Here is a 16,447-nt window from a genome sequence, read left to right on the forward strand (position 1 = left end):
GACAGTGTCGAAGGTGATGACGGCCTACACAACACACGGGAAAACCACGTCGGGGAAGTGGAACAGTGGGCGGAAGAAAATCATGAGTAACAGGTCACGCCGGGTTTTAAAGCGCATTGTTACGCAGAACCGTCGTGCCACTGCAGAGCAAGTGACGGAGGAACTCAATCAGCACCTCCCCCACCCTGTTTCGACAATCACAGTTCGCCGCGAATTACATGACATGAACTTACGGGGTCGTGTTGCACGGGCCAAACCGCTCATCAGGGACCATAACGCTTTCGCACGCCGCAAATGGTGCCGCGACCATGCAACTTGGACCGTTGAGGACTGGAAACGTGTGATATGGTCGGATGAAAAATCCTTCACCCTATTCCCAACCACGGGCCGTGTTTATGTATGGAGAACGACCAAAGAAGCTTATGATCTGCAGTGTCTTCGCCCAACTGTGAAACATAGCGGCGGTCGGGATGCTGTGGGCCGCCATATCATGGTTTTCATTGGGTCCTGTGGTCACACTTAGCGGACGAATCACTGCCAACGATTATGTCGCAATTTTAGGAGTCCACTTGCATCCTATGGTCCGGACAATGACGCCATCTTCCAGGATGGTAATGCACCCATTCACACAGCTGGCGTTGTTGCAGCGTGGTTTGAGGAACATCGGGATGAAGTTCAACACCTCCCCTGACACGCCCAATCCCCAGATCTCAACATAATTGAACATCTGTGGTCCGTCTTGGAAACACGACTCCGGCGACGATTTCCACCTCCATCCTCTCTCACAGAACTGGCCGATGCCCTGCACGAGGAATGGTGTAAAATTCCACTTGCTACCATTCACGACCTCCATGCCTCCATCCCACGTCGCATCAAGGCTGTTCTGAAGGCGAAAGGTGGCCCGACACCATATTAATCTGGTAAGTTCAGGTGTTTCCATTTTTCTGATCACCATCTGTATGTGGGATTACGTTCTTCGGCGAGCACACTATCCAGGCAAGTGGGAAAGGAAAGAAGCTTCCTGGACTTGTATATTAGATACCATCCTGGCATTTACTTGGTGCAAATGAGGAATACCCAGGAAAAAATTCACTCAAGATGGCTGGCGTGAAAAGCTGTGATACCTTTTCGACCGAGTGCTCCCATTGGAAATCGAACCCGGGACCACTCGCACCATACTATCGGCTTGCTAGTGTTACAATGAAGAGCTTAATGAGGTATATTGATTTCAGCTAAATAAGTGGCATGGATTTTTAATTAAGTTCAATTTTTAGGTTTATAAATGAATTATTCTTTTATCCATTCTTTTTCGAAAGCTACACATAATTGATCACATTCCCTCATATAATTTTGTTCAAGTCAATAAGATCTATTAATTGCTATATATCTCTTCTTTAGGCATCTTCTTTTCGTTAAACAGTAACAATAACAAACTTTTAGGTGCATTTCAATTAATAACACTCACCAAAAACGATCTTTTATGTACAAAACCCGTTGATTAAACAAATTAGTAGTTACATTTATGTATGTCCACATATTTGAAATGATAAAAAACAAAGTTACTCAGTTTACTTAGAGCTTCTATATTTATTTTCTGTATTTAGTTATTTACATTTTCTGGAGTTTTTCTTCACTTACAAATGGGCAACTTCATCAATTACTTATTTATTTATTTTATTATTTATTTCCTTTAATTTATAGGAGTGTTGATGATCACAAGGACGCAGTTGCCGCAGCAGCGTTTACACCAGATAGTCAATTTCTTGTAACAGCTTCCTGTCACGGACTGTTTAAAATGTGGAGTGTTGCGCCCTGTTCCGAGGAGTGCCTGCTTACGCAAGAGGAAGCCCACGACTTAGGTGTTCAAAGTTGTGACTTCTCACCTGCTGAAGGCACAGCAGGTACACAAATAAATATATACAAATCTTTCTCCTAATTTATTATTCCTTTGCTCTCCTGCGCTCTTACCGAAATGTCCTTCCCATTAGTTTTACCTCCTTTTACTAAATTCCATTTACTTCCTATATGGTATCATGTGACCTGCACTCCAACATAAGCTTATCTGGATGATTCTCAGGTTTTTCTCCCTGTTCCTTTCTGCCTATTTCTTCACATTGGTAACTGATAAAGCGCTCAGTGAAAGCTCTTTTTGTATTTTTTAGAGCTCCGTCATAACTAAGAAGTTAGCGTAGACGCCTTTTGGGTGGGAGACCCAGACATGTTCGACTCCCGGCGGGAGTTCATGTGTTCGGATCCTACATTAAGCTGTAGGTCCAAGTCACAAATAATCTCACTGTTGGATTTGGTTTGATTTTCAGTTTAGCGTCCCTTTCAGCAGCGAGGCTACATGACACATAAACCTACATCTTAACGTGCGATCCAAACCACATGGGCTCCCGCCAGAAATCGAACGCGAGTCTCTCTCGCCAAAGGCGCGCACGCTAACCGCTTAGCTACGAGGGAGCTCGCTTCACTGCTGGAAGAGACTAAACTCAAAATGAAATGAAAGGAAAGTGTGTTCATTTTAGTATACGTGATTATCTTACTTTTTGACTATTTTCTAGTAAATAATGCGGTAATTTATTATATGAGGCGTTCCGAGTAGTAAGAGTAAACTTATCATTGGATCTTTTTCACCCCCCCCCCCCTACTTTAGAGTAACGATAGGAGACAAGATTCTCCATACTTTTATAAGATTTCCCAGACATGATTTTCGAATTTTCTTTTCCCTGTCTCCAAAATAAAAATGGTTGACTGACGGGTGAAAATTTTAAAATTGCAATTTTCTCGAAAACAGCTATAACGATTTTGTTTATATTTCTTCATACATCAATATTTCATTAACAACCCTATACTGTGGCATGTCATTTTTCTGGAAAAAGATCCAGAAGGGGTAGTTTACTCGTTGGATTGTGTTCTTTTCTGGACGATTTTCTTACGTAAATCAATTTATAAGATTTTGATGTGATAGCCTAAAAAGAGACTTGGAACTAGAGTTCTATAAAGACAGTTACAATGCTGGACTCAGAAAAAATGAAAATTAGCAATCGCGAGACTCGAATAAAATCCATGTTAGTACGAGACAGTATGATGAATGTGTAGCACAGTATGATCCCGAATGTACTTTGTTCTTACTTTTTGAGAAAGACAAAATGCTACGTGGGCATTAAAGAATACACTTCTGTATGAAAAAGATTCGATTTTGAGTTTAGCGTCCTTTCCAGCAACAAGGCTGTATAAGCCATAAACCTGCAGCTTAATGTGGGATTCGAATCACATGAGCTCCCTTCAGGAATTGAATCCGGGTCCCCCACACCAAGGCGTGTACGCTAACCACTTAACCACAAGAGACCTATTTATGATTAAGAGGTTCACAAACACGAAAAAATATGATTCTGAAACAATTTTAAAAAAGAGAAAGATTCTTGTGTAATCTCCAACTCCAATTTTTCTTTTTCCAGTTAGGAAGAAAGAACACAAGATTATGATGTAAATTTGAGGGCTGCATGTGTTTAAAATATGCCAAAATACTTTTCTGAGACATGCTGTGATTTAGGGAATACCCGACAACATACTTATTTTAAACTTCACGTAACATTTCTTTTCTCCAAAGTTAAAGAATTTTCCATTTATAATTTATTTGTAGTACCTACATGATATCTTTAATATTTCTAATCTTGATTCGCAAGCTGTTCTTTACTCTTTGTCAATTTTTCGTTATGCTATAGAAGCATAGGGAAAGGAAACACCTTTCTACACCAGCTTTGCTGATTTAGTTACTGCATCTAGTTACGTCAGAAGGTAGGTTGAACTTACCTTCGGGAGAATGTTCAAGTAAAATATTTCTGAGTTTTTTAATGAATTAATTAAGTACATCCTTTTATTAATATGCCTTGAAAACAATCTTGTTTTAAATTCTTTTTAATTTGTAGTTTCAGCTCGTGGTCTGAAGTACCGGTATTTGCTAGCTAGTTGTGGTAACGACTCCCTTGTGAAGCTGTGGCATTTATCAGTACATCCTGAAAGACAATGTGCGCTAATAAAGCAGCTGGAAGGCCATGGTGGTAATGTTATGTGTGTTAGATTTGCACCAAGTGGAGAAATAGTTGCTTCTACAGCAACGGATAAAACTGCCAGATTGTGGAATGTCGTAAGTTGTGAATTATTCTTAATCAAAAATGTTTTATGTTATTATGGTCATATCATGCTATGGTTAACTTCAAATAAAACATATTTCTATAGTTATGGCAATCAATCAATAGTAAATTTAGGGTTAATTCATAATTCCTTTCGGGGTTTCGAACATAACATTGAAACAACCATGATACACAGCAGATTTATCCATATAGAAAGTGGCTGAGTCCCACCAAGATTCCTACGTACGTTACAAGTGTTTGATATGAGCACCTCCGGTAACTCGACTGACGTCACTCTTTCTTGGAGTTCTTGCCACGCACGTTCCAACATGTGAATACCGATATCAACGAATGCTTCTGTGTTTCTGTGCTACAATTCTGGTAAATCATACGATATGGTGGATACATACACGTGATATTTGGCACGAAGTCGCCGTTGTATTGTCACAATTGACTCATGTTTTGCGATTCCAAGACGTAGCTAAACCTATTTTCACCAGTAAATGTCGCCGTGTTTGTTGTTATTGTCTGCCCTGAAGTAGCTAAATCTACACTCATTCTATTGTCACTCTGCTTTGATCCACACTGGGAGAGATTCTTCCACTTTATATAGTATTTGAAATCCTGGAAGGAATTTTGAATAACCCTGCATAAGTTCTGTTTAATAAAAGGTTATCATTTTTAACAACTCTTCTATTGATCTCCTACGGAAAGTAACAACTTCATGATTTTTTTTTTTTCGAGGCAAGCCGAATTACGAGTCAAACAAGTGTCATCAAAGTACAATGACTAATAAAATCTGAAAAGAACCTGTTACATCTCAAGTATCCTGATAATCTAAAGGAAATTAACTACTGAGCGTTGAACCCCAGAAGAGCTATGCTTGATCAACCAGCTTTTAGTTGGATGGTATATGTTCAGCACATCGACTCCCATATCAGTTACTTTTTGCTTTCTATTTGGAATGTGTATCTTTTAATTGAAGTAGATGTGATCCCATGTAGCGTAGTCGCTAACGCTTTCACTTTTAGTGCGGGCGGTCCCGGGTTTGATTCCCGGCTGGGACAGTCGGTCGGAATGGTATAATAACTTTCTCAAGCCAGCCATCCTGAGTGAGTTTTTTCCTGGATTGTTTTTCTTATTCATATCAGGCAAATCCCAGGGACGGTACCTAACATATTTTCAGTCATTGTCGTTACACTCTTCACAATAAACAAAATATTTCACAGGTCCCAGGCCGCTTCCTTCCTTTCCCTATTCCTTTCTTCATACGTAACAGACTTAAATGTCGATAATGTTCAGAAATATGTCCATATAAATAAATAAATTCAAGTAGTTCTCCAGTTGTTTCCAATACTTGATCAACTCCGAAATTTTATGTCTATACAGAAATCGAACATGGGTTACCTTATGACTACTCGGGAGCATCTCAATAGACTGGTGCTTGAGTTAAGTTACATTGGTTGTGTAGTGTGATGAATGATGTGAAAATATCAAACATCTTGTGTTAAATGGCAACAATAATTTCCACATATATCCAATTTTCAGTAAAATGAATATGAAAGGCTTCTCAAAACATAATTGCCATGTGTCGTAATTTATTTACTTCTCAATTTCAGCATTTCGCAATGCTTTAGTGATTTTTACTTATGTTCTGTAATACCTTAGGAATATTGAATTACATTTCAGGTTACATTTCAGTCACCTCCGTATATTTATATACATAAGGAAATTAATAATTAATTTTGACCTTTAATGTTTTTATCATCTATAATTTTATAGCCTGCTACACTACTTGTTCAAAAAATGAAGAATTCAATACCTAAAACGGTATAAAAGTTTTTTTTTTTTTATCTGGCCAATTTGGCAACGCTGGTGTCACCTCTGTATAGTTGTCTAGAAATGTGAAACCGGTATTGTTATCAGTGTGGTTCCTCAGCTTGTAGGTGCCGGAGTATCGTGCCGCCGAAAGTAAATTGTTATTGGTAGGGGTACGTAATAGCTCTTTCCCAGGCATAATTTTCATACAACCAAATAGTGAAATAGTATCAAGAAAATGTTGAATCATTGGAGAAACGACAGCTAAAGATATCGTAACCAGGCAGATACCAGGGGCGGATCCAGGACCGAATTCTGGGACGGGGGGTTGTCATACTGCTACTTTTAAGAGCTCCAAACGTTGGGATGGGTTTTATTTATATATATAAAATAAGAAAGTTTCCTCTTCTGGGAAGGGGGCCATCGCCCCGATCGCATCCGCCCCTGGCAGGTACAAATAGGAATGAAAAAATATTAACCAACAAAAGGGGTCCATTCGAGATTACCAGTAAACGTGTCACGTGAGGTGGAATTTCTCGACTGACAGGCCAGGAAAATCCACTATTTGAACGTACATTGCCCAGAGATTAAATTTAGTGCAGTCTACAATTAGCACAATCTCCACGGATTCACAACCACCTCTTGCGGCACATTGCTGAAGGTAAGATAAACTGTGCGAAAGTCACTTGGGAAGGGGATCAAAATGCAAGATGGTTGTCACATTGGATTACACCTACATTTATCTTACGCGTAATGTAAACATTGGAGCAGTTACGTACCATGGCATCTCTGCCAAGGAACATACCGCATTTAACCGCCAATGCAAAGAAAGTTTCCCACAGGGAATCATGATTGTCGCCGGATACGGTTACGAGGGGAAGTTAGAGGTATATAAGGTGAACAAAAACGTAAAGATGAACGCTGCCTACTTCCACGAAATCATCATGACCCCAATCTGTGGGAAAGACATCCCTCGTTAGGTGCAGATCCACATGAACTAAACATCCACTCATATCCTGGAGTTTTATGATATGAAGGACATTGGAGTCCGTGATATTCTTTTTCATGACTGGACGTTAAAATGACATCTACAACATCGCCCTCATTGGCAAATTGAAAACCTATAAAGAGGTGGTGGCAGCACGAATTTTCGCAGGTAAATGAACTTTGCGAGTCGGTCGAATATAACCTGATTGCCTTTCTGCGTATAAAATCTGGAGGCGATAATAAATTTAAAATCTCGTCTATATTGCTGTTAAACAGTAGATGATTGAACAAAACACACAGTGTATCTTTATGTAGTTTTTGGTAAATTATCACTGTTATTCTGTCAATATATTCTGCTCGTTGTTCCTTCAATACATGTTGATTTCCTTTCCATAAATGCAAACGATCTCTTAAACTAATAGTGAGAAAATTGGTAGCACTGTAATTACAAAACTAACGAGAATAATTACTTGATAACATATTTAAGAAGAAGGTATTAAAACTTAATTAAATATATATATTTAAAAGATCTTATTTAGTTAAAAAACAAAATAAGTAAATAAACCATAACTTAGTAGATTATTGTACAATAATCAAATAAACACAGTCTTAAACTTGTTTCTCCTTACTTTCAGTATTCAGGAGAATGTGTATTTGTTTTGGAAAACCATGATAGTTTTGTTACAACTTGTGCCTTTTCTGCAGATTCCTCATTAATAGCTACAGGTATGTGTGGAATTTAACAATAAACAACTTCTCCAATAAACATGTCTAAATACATACATTATAAACCAATAGTGACCGAATTTAATTTTTTTTTAATAAAGAAAATAAAGATTACATATTAATCTTAAAAGTCTACCTTCTATTAATATTTTGGTATTAAAATTTTAATTTTTACTTAACGGGAATACGTAGTCATTTAAGATAGTTAACGTTGATTTTAATACTGTATAAAATGTAGATTGAATTTTCAGATTTAATGTTATTTCTTCGTAATATAGAATTAAATGTTAACATTTTATTTTAAAACCAGTAGAAGTGTTTATCCAATCAAAATATTTCTGTCTTGGAAAGTAAGATGGTATTGAAGCTTAATAATAGTGCTGTTGCATAATACTTTGTTATCTTCTTGAGGTATTGAGTTCGAACTTTAAGAATTATTCGCATAAAAAAGGGAGGACAATGCATTCCTGGAAGAAACGAGATTGTTTCGTTGCAGTTTCCCTCAAAAGTAGAATTTTCGCGAAACAAACTCGATTGCGAACAACAAAGAAATTACAAATTAATACTGCGAAATTTTAACAACGTTTCTCCGTCTTTTGCTACTTTAAAAAGAAATTTTATTATTATTATTATTATTATTATTATTATTATTATTATTATTATTATTATTATTATTATTATTATTATTATTATTATTCGAAAAAAGCCATTTATATATAGCTTAAAGTTCTGGATTGCAATACTAAGTACGGCGCGGAATGATTTCAGAAAATAGATTAAGTAAATTTGTGTATATAAATATATAACGGTTATTGTTTTTCGTAAAACTTTTAATGATGACATATCATTCTTTGTTCAAAGTTCCTTCATCAACGTTAATAAATGGTTTCTGAGTATAAAAGTAAAACTATTCGTATCTATATGATGTGAATTCTTCATAGATTTGTGTAAATTTTTCATAATAAAAGTTTTGTTTGTCCCCCAATAAATATTTTAAAATACAAAATACCAACATATCTTCTCTCTGGTATCAAATTTATTAGTTTATCCGTCTTTTAGTATTACGTGTAGTCATCCTTGTGTAAAATGAAATGAAATGAAATCTTCCAGCTTAACGTCCTACGATTATGCCCTTTAGGCTAAGGGAGACGGATGATTAAGCCAAGTGAATGATGATAGAATAATTGGTCGAATGAGAATGTAGGAGAAAACTGGAGTATCCCGAAAAACTCACGAGGATGATGATGTCCATTACAAACTTACTTGGCCAGGGGTCGAATCAGGAGCCTCATACACGAGAGGTAAGCGCTCTACCACTGAGCCACCATGGCTTATTATCTTTATGTAAATGCTGTTGCATTCGCAGGTTACTTCTTAACATCCAATTGACTATCTTCCTACACAATAGTTGTAATCCACCAATTTATCTTTATTGATAGAACTTTACTTTGGTATTTCTATTGAAAATTTATTTAACATAGTGTTGGCTTTGAAACAAAGTAATTTCGACCCATAATTTCTCTTCTGGTATTGTTATTCAACACTATTGTTATTATTAATTGCTTTCTGACTTCTACCTGCAATATTTTCTGTATGCTATTTTGTTATATCCGTTTAATATCTCTGAAGTGAAATTATCCTTCAATTCAAACTTCAAGTCACCTTCAAATGGGATCAACGTTCGAACCCCCATAAAAAGAGGAATGCAAAATCGATATGTCCAGTTATGTGTCATACGATTGCGCAGAGCCGCAGACATTTTGTGAAGGTATATTACTTGCTAGCCGTAGATTTTCTGCACACTGCTATTTATCGTTCCTTCTTCGGATATTTATATCCTGGTAATTTAGAAAATCATCTCATCTGTAAATTTTACTTGTGAATCGATGCTATTTAAGTGTTGCAAAATAAATTGCTTCTAGTTTTCGATCTAATAGTCAAAAGACCCATCATCTACACAAGGAAAATACGTTGTATATTTTAATTCCTTTGAATTGAAAATCTGTGATTCAAAATCATTGATAAATATGTTAGCTAATAATATCGTGGTTTTCGTCGTGGACGTAATTTCCTGTTAACGCAAAATCCTATTTACTTTCCTAGGGTCTCTTCATGTTTTCTTTCTCCCCCCCTCTCTCTCTCTCTCCCAGCTATGCTACGACGAAGACGAATCTATCTATACCCATATTTCTGTACAACCGAAGCTGGGAACGGCAGACAAAAATATAGGTACCGTAAAAAGAATAATGTATCAATAAATGTATATATTAATTAAATAAGGATGGTGAACTTCAGGGTTTGAAAAAACCCGGGCTTTTTTGAAACAGCCCAACTCACCTGGGCCCATATGGGTTTTTTCGGGTTTAATTGGGTTTTTTCGGGTTTAACCGATTTTTTTCGAAATATTTCAATGTCCTTGGAGTGAAAGTGTTAAAATGTGATTTATATTTCAAGATTGTCATTGTCACAACTTGCAACAATTTTCTATTCACTGCTGTTTTGGAAAAGTGGACGCCATTTTGAAATTTTGCATCGGATCGCCGAGGAAATATATACAGCAAATTTAGCATATCTCGTGCTTCCACCGTCAAAATTTCAACTTAAAAGACAGAAAATTGCTCTTTGTAGCGTGGAGACTTGCTATTTTGAAAAAATTGCCGCCATTTTGAAATTTTACGTTGGTATACCGCCAAAAACTATACAGGAAATTTAGTGTGTTTCATGCTTATACTCTGAAAATTTTAACTCAAAAGATCGATAGTTGCACCCAGTAGTGTGTGTAGCAGAGGCAGACAAACGAGTTGAGTTGATTTTGTGTTTAACGTCCCTTTCAGCAGCGAGGCTATATGAGACTGAACCTACTGAATAACGTGTAATCCGAACCACATGAGCTCCCTCCGGGAATCGAACCCGGGTCGCCACGCTGAAGACGCATACGCTAACCGCTTAGCCATGAAGGAACTTGGCAGACAAATGAACAAATGTAGATCAAGTCATCCAGAAATCTGACTGACGTTCCCCAAATATAAATACCAAAAGGGGTCTATTAATTTAAAACAAAGATACAATTCATGTTGTATAAAATAAATAAATATTTCAAAATGTCTTATTTGAAATAAACATTTTCCAGCGTAAAATAAATGGCTTTACTGTTGAAGTTCACTTCCGATAATTTGTGCGTTCAATTACGGGAATTTGCCGAGCACTTGTTGCAAGACGGTTCTTTCCTGAAAATTAATTTAAAACAGTTAACAAAGATATAATTCATATTTTATAAAGTAATTGTTCCAAAATGTCTTAAATGAAATTGAATATCTTCCAGCGTAAAACAAATTGTTTTATTGTTGAAGCATTCATTTCCGATGCGTCTGCGTTCAATTGCGGGAATTTCGAGCGCTTCTTTCACAATGCAGATTTTTTTTCCCCCCGAAAATACAGGTTTCTTTATTGAACATCGAAACTTTCACTAGTACGGAAATTTGAACTCAGCACTTGAAATAGTAAGCGTTACATAGTCTTCGGAACTCCAAGCATTAAACTTCTTAAATTTGAGAAGATTTTTTACGCTGTTGCTTGTGTTGACTCTACAGAATGCTTATTTGGAGAGTAGCAACAAATGACTGACCTAAACTGTTGTTAGAAAACCAAATTTTTCTGAAGAATACTTGTGTTTTACATCAAACGTAAGAAATAATACTAATAGTTTTACTAATGTATTTATATATTTATTATTAGTACCGGCACCTATGGCCTTAAACCCGTCAAACGTATGAGTGATAACGTCCCTCGGTGTTGCCGAGACCACAAGAACACAATTTGCGGAAAGTATTTTCTAAAATACAAAACTGCATATTTTACTTCGAATAGGCTATAAGCATAATCCATACATTAATAGTTCTATAACTATCTCAGGCTAAGCTTTTTTTTTTTTTTTTTTTTTTTTAATTCATTCAGTGCATTCAGAACTTTATAAAGGTCTCATGTTGAATGTTGTATGCCTTAACGTGAAAGCACCTGATTCTCCCAAGGAAAGTCTAAAATCTGATAAAAATGTGATCACCTTAGTTGTACCAATAATACACTAACAAAAAACTCAAAAACCCAGGTGGGTTTTAAAGTGTTTTTTTGCCACCGGGTTTTTTCGGGCTGGGCCCACTTGGGCAAACCCTGGTGAACTTAAAACTAGCCTCGTAAACAAATGAAATACTATTTCATAATATGTGATACATATAATAATAACTTCAAACAAATTACAAGGGAAATAATATTAATTACACATATGAAAAATCCCTGTTTTTATTTACTTTATACGGCCGTTGATAAACGTAAAGTGGCTAAGTACTCACTATAATCTTCGACCGGTCAATCTGTCTTGAGGTTGTTGCGGTCCCAGCGCCAAAGCTTGAATAATCCCAAAGGTCTGCTGCCGTGTTCCGTGAGCGGTGATCCACGTTTGCGCTCTCACATCCAATGCTCTGTACCTGATTTGTGGGTATCTCCAACTACGTGCTATTACTCAAGATATGAAAATACGGAAAAAACACCAAAGTATTTGCGAGCATCGCATAGTTTGCTTCACTAATCATAACACTTCCACTAAGCCGAATAATAACTTAACTTTTAATACTCAACCTGTACAGGGGAGCGCATATAGAGAAAATGACACAGGTCAACTTAGAACGACGCACCCAACATACGTTCGTGGGCGCTTTACCGAGTAACGACGAAAAGAGGTCGTGCGTCCAAGTGAGCATAAACACCACTGGAGGTTTCTTTAGCTAACTATGGTATGTATATGGCCAGCCGGGAAAATCTCGATTTTCACTCATAACATAGGGAGGAAAATTATGACTTAAAATATCAATGAGTCTTTCTCGTGGAACGAACACTAAGCGATTTTCTTTCTTTTTTTTTTACCATATTAGGAAGTCCTGGGCGATTTGATTGAAGCCCAACGCACCAACACATAGACAAACATATCAAACTTCTGAGAGAAGCAGTTATTTTACATACGAGGTTCGTTTAATAAGTCCAAAACTTGACACTGTCCTGTTTTGATTAAAAGCAATAAATGAGCTTCGGAAACCGGTGACACTAAAATGGGAATTACTTCCCATTGCCAAATCTTTGTGTTGCTTGTAACTGTTGTTTTCAAAGATGAAGTAATTCGTATTCAAACATTTTTCTAATAAATAGCAGTTGAGCGTATGGAACACATTATAATATATATGAAAAGTTAACCTGAAAAATGTTTCTTTTTAATGAATTCTTAGCCGATATTTCCATCATGTCCCGTGGGTACTCTTCGGGCTAAGATTTAAGAATATCCTCTATACTGTTCTTCACATGTTTATGTTGTAACAAACAGTTGTGTAAAAATTTATAGAAACTCTAAATATTATAATAGTTAGTGCATTAACCCTAAATGCCACTTATTCTATTATATATTGTATTATATGTTTATGTTTACTTACGTAGGAACTTCTTATTAAACCTCGTAAACGCATAAAATTAGATGGAGTTGCTAATAATTTCCATTACTATATATTATTTATTAATATTTAATATTGTGATCTTCTGCGTTCCATATGTCTTTCAAAACTTCGTAAGTTTAAATCCTTGTATGTACAATGTTGCCATATTTAACTCTATTACCAATTTATATACAAATTTAACCCTCAATTTGTGATCTTGTATATTTTTAAAAATATTAATTTTTTAAGCATTACAGCCTTAAAGATTTTAGTCCTAATATTAATCATCAAATACGTTCCTTTCAATGTTTTGGTGGGTTTCACTTCCGTTATATCTGGGGATATCGCACAAACTGAATAAATAGCTAAAAGACACAATTTTAAAGTTAGTTTTAACTCCCCCAGGAACTTAGAAAAATCTTTGTCAATACAAAATTATTTTGTGGACAAAACTAGCGTAAGACTTTTTGCACTTGTGACGCTTATTCTATTGGAATGACGAAAAGAAGTATTAGCACTAGATTAAAGGAACTTTACAGATTCTCGTAAGAACAAAGAAGCTGTTTTTGGTCTATCTAAACAACTGCAAATTACAAACATTCTCTACTGGTAGGTATTAATCGGACTATCGATAATATTTAAAGGAACGTATTTGAATTTTTTTATATTAGTACTAAAATCCAATTCTGAACACCGAAAAAGCAAACCTTGAAAAGGACTGGAATACGATTAATACGAATTACCTCAATGAAACCAAAATTAAGAGTGTAGATATTTTATTAATATGTTTTTAAAATATACTGGATCACAAATTGAGTGTTAAATTTGTATATAAATTGGCACCATTGTACATACAAGGATTCAAACTAACGAACTGTTGGATGACATATGAAACACAGAAAAATCACAAGACTAAGTGTTAATGAACAGTATAAAAGGTGGCATTTAGAATTAGTGCATATTATAATATTAAGAGTTTCTATATATTTTCACACCATTGTTTGTTATAACATAAACATTTGAAGAACAGCATAGAGAATACTCTTAAGCCTTAGACCTGTAAAAGAGTATCCGCGAGACATATTGGAAGTATCGGCAAAAAAAAAAAAAAAATTAATTATAAAGGTAATTAATATCAGGTTAGTTTTTGATATACGAGGGTAGTCCGAGAAGTACCCGCCTGGAGTATACTCGGCGGTGGCGGTTGTTGTTTGGAAAACATTACGATAGTCGAAATGGTCAACCTTATAAAGCTTAAGTTTGAAGACGTTACGTTGTTTAGTATTTTTTTCTTTTTTGCAGCCATCAATAGTGAATGCTCTCAGTGAATTTGTAAACATGAAAAAAATAGTTCATTGTTATGTGATACAATACTTTTATTTAAAAGGTCTCAGTCCAACCAATATCAAACCCGAGCTAGATTCTACTGTGAAGAAGTCTGCTCCTTCGTTTACAACAATAAAATATTGGGTGACACAGTTTAAACGAAACCGTACTAGTTGCAAAGACGAACATCGCAGTGGCTGGCCAAATGAAGTGACCACAAATATCGTAAACAAAATCTATAAAATTGTATTGGATGACCGTCAGCTGAAAGTGTGTGAGCTAGCAGACATAGTAGGCAGTTCAAAAAGTGTTGTACATCGCATATTGACTGAAAATTTGGACATAAGAAAGCTGTGCGTAAGATGGGCGTCGCTTCGAACACAATGGAACATAAACAGCGTCGTGAGAATATTCCAATCACGACGATGTTTCACAGCAACAAAGCCGAACTTTAACGATGTTTCACAGCAAGAAAGCCGAACTTTTGCGTCGATTCATAACCATGGATAAAACATGGGTCCAACATTTCACACCTGAGACGAAAGAAGAGTCAAAACAATGGATTGGAAGTGGAGAATCGGTTCCAAAGAAAGTAAAAACAGTTCCACCTACAGGCAAGATCATGGCTCAGTTTTTTGGGATGCATGTGAATTAATTTTCATTGACTGTCTTAAAAAAAAGTCAGGTGCAAATATTATGGAAACTTATTGCACCGTTTAAGTGATAAAATAAAAAAAGAAAAAAGAAAAACGACCGCATTTGGTGAAAAAGAAAATTTTTTGTTATGAAGACAATGCACCAGTTCATCCATCCGTTAACACGACGGCCAAAATCAATGAGTTAAAGTTCCAATTGCTTCCTTACGCACTCTATCCGCCAGATTTAGCCTCCTCGGATTATTTTCTCTTTCCAAACTAGAAAAAAGTGGCTCTGTGGTAAAAGATTTGCCTACAATAAATAGGTGGAGTCTGCATTTAATGGCTATTTTGAGGAGCTCGAATATTCTCACTATAAATAAGATATCGAAGCTATTGTCCATCGCTGGGAAAAGTGTATCTAGCTAAAAGGAAACTACTTATGTTTAGAAATAAAGATATTTGTGTTTCCTATGTTAGGTCGGGTACTTTTGGGACTACCCTTTTGTATTTCTAATAGCTTAGTTATTTCGTAAATTTCTGAAATTGAGAATTCAAAGACTGAGTGCAAGAAATAGTCAAATTAATTAGGATGGAATTACCCTGTCCACCAAAGGTAATTATAAGTTTGCCAGTGTCGACCAATAAACAAATTTCCATTTTTACTTCTTTTTGTTATTAGCCGAATATTTGAATTTAGCACATGCTAGAAGTGGCGTGACTATTATTGCATATTGCTAAATTTTAAGCTGGATGGCTTTTTTCAGAAATGATTAAAGATACGTTTTCTTTATATACTTTTGGAAAATATATTGTTGATACGAGGGATAAGTCATAAGTCATGGCAACTTTTTTTTTCTCTCGCGAGTGGTGGTCGACTATGAAATATGCCACCAAAAGGACTAGATGTAAGAGGCCCTCGTAGGAAAGAGGCAACTAAACAACATTGGCTCATTATGGCATGAAATAAAGTTACACAAGCTACTTACACAGGTTTGCAAACACGTCACAGTACAGCTCTCCTGGATTATCCACAATGTTTAACAGCTTTCGAAATAGTCTCCAAGTTCATCAATTTCGTTGCCAGGGATGAGGAAGGCGCTAATTCCATCTGCTGAATGTGATTCGGTAACGTAAGTGACCTCGCGTCGAAATGCTTTCAAAATGCTCGTTTCGATAGCAAAACGTTTCCCACGCAGTGGCTGTTTTACTTTGGACATAAGATCATAATCACAAAGATCGGGTAAATATGTCAGATGTGGAAGCACTTCTCATCCTCCTCTGTAAAAGATACTTTATACTGTTGTGTGTTGCGTTGTTATGTACGATAGTGGTGATGTTCAAA

General features: G+C 36.1%; 1 protein-coding gene across 3 annotated transcripts in view; it reads left to right on the plus strand.

Annotated features, from left to right (window-relative positions):
* The window catches only part of LOC145668234 (WD repeat, SAM and U-box domain-containing protein 1-like), a 110,501-nt gene that overhangs the window by 67,581 nt on the left and 26,473 nt on the right, over nt 1–16,447 (plus strand). For all 3 annotated transcript variants that reach the window (XM_081735900.1, XM_081735902.1, XM_081735901.1), the window contains exons 12-14: nt 1,702–1,901; nt 3,933–4,150; nt 7,577–7,667. In XM_081735900.1, coding sequence (XP_081592026.1) covers nt 1,702–1,901; nt 3,933–4,150; nt 7,577–7,667 — 509 coding nt within the window. The remainder of the gene's footprint in view (nt 1–1,701; nt 1,902–3,932; nt 4,151–7,576; nt 7,668–16,447) is intronic.

This window comes from Thermobia domestica, chromosome 13 (assembly GCF_964235325.1).
Source record: "Thermobia domestica chromosome 13, izTheDome1.hap1.1, whole genome shotgun sequence".
Taxonomy (NCBI): Eukaryota; Metazoa; Arthropoda; class Insecta; order Zygentoma; family Lepismatidae; genus Thermobia; species Thermobia domestica.